This window comes from Lipotes vexillifer, unplaced genomic scaffold (assembly GCF_000442215.2).
Source record: "Lipotes vexillifer unplaced genomic scaffold, Lipotes_vexillifer_v1.1 scaffold225, whole genome shotgun sequence".
NCBI classification, from domain to species: domain Eukaryota; kingdom Metazoa; phylum Chordata; class Mammalia; order Artiodactyla; family Lipotidae; genus Lipotes; species Lipotes vexillifer.
Window position 1 is genome coordinate 2,647,570 of NW_006787630.1, and position 2,453 is coordinate 2,650,022.

The 2,453-nt window shown below is 47.6% G+C and overlaps 1 protein-coding gene across 1 annotated transcript in view; it reads left to right on the top strand.

Moving 5' to 3' along the window:
• Nucleotides 1-2,453, top strand: part of SPMAP2 (sperm microtubule associated protein 2) — a 15,002-nt gene that overhangs the window by 6,878 nt on the left and 5,671 nt on the right. The window contains exon 7 of the mRNA XM_007460427.1: nt 27-186. Coding sequence (XP_007460489.1) covers nt 27-186 — 160 coding nt within the window. The remainder of the gene's footprint in view (nt 1-26; nt 187-2,453) is intronic.

Here is a 2,453-nt window from a genome sequence, read left to right on the forward strand (position 1 = left end):
TCTTTCCCCTCTAATTCTGTTTCTAGGTGTCCCAAGTGTCCAGGGCAGCCCGGATGGCCACCCCCAGTCCGAGGATCATCCAGCTGGCAAAGCCCAGGGCTCCAGCCGCCCTGCTGGAAGAGTGGGACCCCATGCCAAAACCCAAGCCGCACGTGTCAGACTATAACCGCCTCCTTCACCTGGCCAGTAAGCAGGTCCCCGGGGATTCGGCGTCTTATGAAGCGTCCTTCCCCACTGGACGTGGGCGGGGGCAGCCAGTCAACTTGGACCTGCTTCTGCCAGATTTGTGCTTCCCTAGCTCCACCTGCACTGCAGACCAGCTGCCCGGATCCCTGTGGGCAGTTCATCTGTGGCCTGCATGGGCTCCCTGGGGGCTGGCAGAGGGAATCCCTCCCCCAGGGTGGGGGGCGGTTTGTGGGTCTCCCAGCCCAGCAAGTGGGTGCAGAAGGGAAACTTGGGGTGCAGGGCCAGGGCCAAAAGAACCAAGCTGGGGCACAAGGGCTCTTTACGTGGTGTTGGCCTGACTCTCTTCCTGTCCTTTATTTTATTTATTTTTTTATACAGCAGGTTCTTATTAGTCATCCATTTTATTTATTTATTTATTTATTTATTTTATTTTTTCTTTTTGTGATATGTGGGCCTCTCACTGTTGTGGCCTCTCCCGTTGCTGAGCACAGGCTCCAGATGCGCAGGCTCAGGGGCCATGGCTCACGGGCCCAGCCGCTCCGCGGCATGTGGGATCCTCCCGGTCCGGGGCACGAACCCACGTCCCCTGCATCGGCAGGCGGACTCTCAACCACTGCGCCACCAGGGAAGCCCTTAGTCATCCATTTTATACACATCAGTGTATACATGTCAATCCCAATCGTCCAATTCAGCATGCCACCCCCTGCGGCTTTCCCCCTTGGTGTCCGTACGTTTGTTCTCTGCATCTGTGTCTCAACTCCTGCCCTGCAAAACGGTTCATCTGTACCAGTTTTCTAATTTCCGCATACATGCGTTAATATACGATATTTGTTTTTCTCTTTCTGACTTACTTCACACTGTATGACAGACTCTAGATCCATCCACGTCTCAACAAATGACCAATTTCATTCCTTTTGATGGCTGAGTAATATTCCATTGTATATGTGTACCACATCTGCTTTATCCATTCGTCTGTCCATGGGCATTTAGGTTGCTTCCACGACCTGGCTATTGTAAATAGTGCTGCAGTGAATACTGGGGGGCGTGCGTCTTTTTGTGTGCGTGTGTGGTACGTGGGCCTCTCACTGTTGTGGCCTCTCCCGTTGCAGAGCACAGGCTCCGGACACACAGGCTCAGCGGCCATGGCTCACGGGCCGAGCCGCTCCGCGGCATGTGGGATCTTCCCGGACCGGGGCACGAACCCGTGTTCCCTGCATCGGCAGGCGGACTCTCAACCGCTGCGCCACCAGGGAAGTGCCCTGTTGGTATCATCTTTAATTTCTTTCATCAGTGTCTTATAGTTTTCTGCATACAGGTCTTCTGTCTCCCTAGGTAGGTTTATTCCTAGGTATTTTATTCTTTTTGTTGCAGTGGTAAATGGGAGTGTTTCCTTAATTTCTCTTTCAGAGGTTTCATTATTAGTGTATAGGAATGCAAGAGATTTCTGTGCATTAATTTTGTATCCTGCAACTTTACCAAATTCATTGATTAGCTCTAGTAGTTTTCTGGTGGCATCTTTAGGATTCTCTAGGTATAGTGTCACGTCATCTGCAAACAGTGACAGTTTTACTTTTTCTTTACCAATTTGTATTCCTGTTATTTCTTTTTCTTCTCTGATCGCCGTGGCAAGGACTTCCAATACTATGTTGAATAATAGTGGTGAGAGTGGACATCCTTGTCTCGTTCCTGATCTTAGAGGAAATGCTTTCAGTTTCTCACCATTGAGAATGATGTTTGCTGTTGGTTTGTCTTATATCGCCTTTATTATGTTGAGCTAGGTTCCCTCTATGCCCACTTTGTAGAGAGTTTTTATCATAAATGGGTGTTGAATTTTGTCGACAGCTTTTCCTGCATCTATTGAGATGATCATATGGTTTTCCTCCTTCAATTTGTTAATATTGGTGTATCACATTGATTGATTTGCGTATATTGAAGAATCCTTGCATCCCTGGGATAAATCCCACTTGATCATGGTGTATGATCCTTTTAAAGTGTTGTCGGATTCTGTTTGCTAGTATTTTCTTGAGGATTTTAGCATCTATATTCATCAGTGATATTGGTCTGTAATTTTCTTTTTTTGTAGTATCTTTGTCTGGTTTTGATATCAGGGTGATGGTGGCCTCATAGAATGAGTTAGGGAGTGCTCCTTCCTCTGCAATTTTTTGCAAGAGTTTGAGAAGGATGCGTGTTAGCTCTTCTCTAAATGTTTGATAGAATTCACCTGTGAAGCCATCTGGTCCTGGACTTCTGTTTGTTGGCAGATTTTT